The 2,639-nt window shown below is 44.4% G+C and overlaps 1 protein-coding gene across 1 annotated transcript; it reads right to left on the reverse strand.

The window, feature by feature from the left end:
• Window positions 1-1,287: 1,287 nt before the first annotated feature.
• On the reverse strand, window positions 1,288-2,268 carry CBY2 (chibby family member 2). The gene has a single exon (XM_010174833.1). The coding sequence runs from the start codon at window positions 2,266-2,268 to the stop codon at window positions 1,288-1,290; it is 981 nt and encodes a 326-aa protein (XP_010173135.1).
• Window positions 2,269-2,639: the final 371 nt, after the last annotated feature.

The following is a 2,639-nucleotide window of genomic DNA, read 5'->3' on the forward strand; positions in this document are numbered from 1 at the left end:
ACCACTAGTCACCAGTCTCCACCCAGACATTGAGCTGTTGACCACAACTCTTTGAGTGTGACCATCCAGCCAGTTCCTTATCCACCGAGTGGTCCATCCATCAAGCCCACATGTCTCTAATTTAGAGATAAGGATGGCATGCGGGACGGTGTCAAACACCTTGCACAAATCCAGGTAGATTACATCAGTCGCTTCAACTTTATCTACCAGTGCTGTAACCCTGTCATAAAAGGCCACCAGATAGGTCGGGTATGACTTGCCCTTGGTGAAGCCATGTTGGTTGTCACCAATCACCTTCTCATTCACTATGCGCCTTAGCATAGTGTCTATTGGTTGTCACCAATCACCTTCTCATTCTCTATGTGCCTTAGCATAGTGTCTAGGAGTATCTGCTCCATGATCTTGCCTGGCACTGAGGTGAGACTGACCAGCCTGTAGTTCCTCGGGTCTTCCTTGTTACCCTTTTTAAAAATGGGGGGTATGTTCCCCCTTTTCCAGTCTGCAGGAACTTCACCAGACTGCCAGGACTTCTCAAATATGATGGATAGTGGCTTCGCAACTTCATCCACCAATTCCCTCAAGACCCACGGATGCATCACATCAGGTCCCATGGACTTGTGCTCCTTCAGGTTTCTTAGGTGCTCCCAAACCTGATCTTCTCCTACAGTGGGTGGCTTTCATTCTCCCAGACCCTTTCTTTGCTTTCTAGGACTTGAGCAGTGTGCAGCAAGCAGCCCTTGCCAATGAAGACTGAGGCAAAAAAGTCATTGAGCACCTCAGCCTTCTCAATGTTTATCTATCTATATATATGGCACATAAATCATGTTTTTCTGTGACCTATTGTCCTTCATGGGCCTGCCGCCTCTAGAAGGCTACATTTTCCATGCTCCACTGTTTATATGAGAGAAGGAAGGTTGGTGCATGGCAGAAGACACAGTTCAGCCATTGAACTTGACCAGCCATAAGAAAGAAAGGGACCACCTTTTTTGAATACAAATTCAGCTTACAATTGGGATCTTCATTTTCAGGAAATGCCCATCCCTCTGAAAAGTATTTTTTGGAAAAAAAAATGCTGAAAAATATGTTTTACTGACACTAGGCAAATTCATGACAGTCACTCACACTGTATAATCAGAAGGTGAAATACATCTAAGTAATATAAGAAAGTTTCAAAATACCACAATGTTCCCTAGATGTCTTCAGGCTCTATTGGGATTTTATTAGGTTCCCTGAAACAAGGAGAGAAGCTTTCCAGGAAATTGAACTAGCAGGTCTTAGCACCAAGCTTCACATCCCTCCAAGCTGATGCTCAGTTGCCAACATCTGTCCTGCTTCTTCATACACTGCGGAAGTGATGTCAATGAGTTCCCTTTCCAACATTTCCATTTGAGCTGTGATGTCTGACACAGTGTTTTTCACAGCAATCAGCTGCATCTTCAATTTATTATAATCTTCTTGGAAGGACCTGCTCACATCATAGAGAATGTGACAACCCTGTTTCTCCCCAAGGAGATGGTTCACTTTCAGGAAGATGTGGAGGAGTTGGTATAAGTCCTGGAGAGCACGGAGGATTTCATACTCGCCCTGTATGCCTGGGGCAGACTTGATCTTATTCTGGGTTGGAGTGGTGCTCTTCTTTTTAGCTTTGTATTCCTGCTGGGGGGATGGGCCAGGGTTACCTTCTTCCACATTTGTGATTTTGGCAGTGTCCTTCTGAAGATCTGAGCTAGCATCTTTGCTCTCTTCCTGGACTGTGATGGCTTTTTGGTCTTTGAAGCTGATGGGGACTGTTTTATTCTCCTGATGGAAATCTTCTAAAACTCCATTAATTTCCTGGACCATCTGAAGAGCTTTGTGGCCTGGGCTGACCTGAAAGCCTATGTTCCTCTCTTGGAAGAATGGGAACAGCTCATTTTCCTTCTGGAGGCTTTGCTGAACAGCATCAGTGTTAACAACGTTGATGTTGTTGTGTGGCTGGAGACATTGTAGAGCCTTGTTTTCTTCCCAGAGCATCCTGTTTTTGATCTGGAGGAGTTGGGTTTTCTCCCAGAGCACTCTGTTCTCCTCCCAGATGCTCCACTCATTCTGTACCTTCTTGTTAAAGAGTTTCTGGTGGGAAGCAAAAGGTGGCTGGCAGGAGCTCTCATTCACCCATTTATCATCAATAAAGTCACACATCTCATCCCTCAGTTTAATCCGTGGAGCAATATAGTTTATCTCAGGCTCTGTATACTGCATGCTCTGGTTTGCTGGATCAAAAGCAGACATGATCTTTTTTTAGTAAATTGAGGAGGATTGTGGGAAAATACTTCTTCTAGAACTTCTGCAAGAGGCCACTGTCCACTGGCAAGGAGTAAGTGACACAGCGGGGCTGGAGAAGCTTGATCAGGACTGAAAGAACAAAGAACAGAATTACTGCCAAAATTCAAGGTCAGAATTAAACTCCATTGGACAACCGGAACAAGCAAGTAAGTCAGTTCCCACAGTCAACCATGTTGCCCCTTTGACTCTGGAAGATAAGGAATACACCAGAAACATAGTTTATAGAAGCTGAGAAAATTGGCATCAGTAGATAAAGCAGCTCTATGGCAGAAACACAAGCTTTGGTGTAAAAACTCAGGCTCTCCTTTTATTTCTCT

Source organism: Antrostomus carolinensis, unplaced genomic scaffold (genome assembly GCF_000700745.2).
Source record: "Antrostomus carolinensis isolate BGI_N321 unplaced genomic scaffold, ASM70074v2 scaffold8739, whole genome shotgun sequence".
NCBI lineage: Eukaryota > Metazoa > Chordata > Aves > Caprimulgiformes > Caprimulgidae > Antrostomus > Antrostomus carolinensis.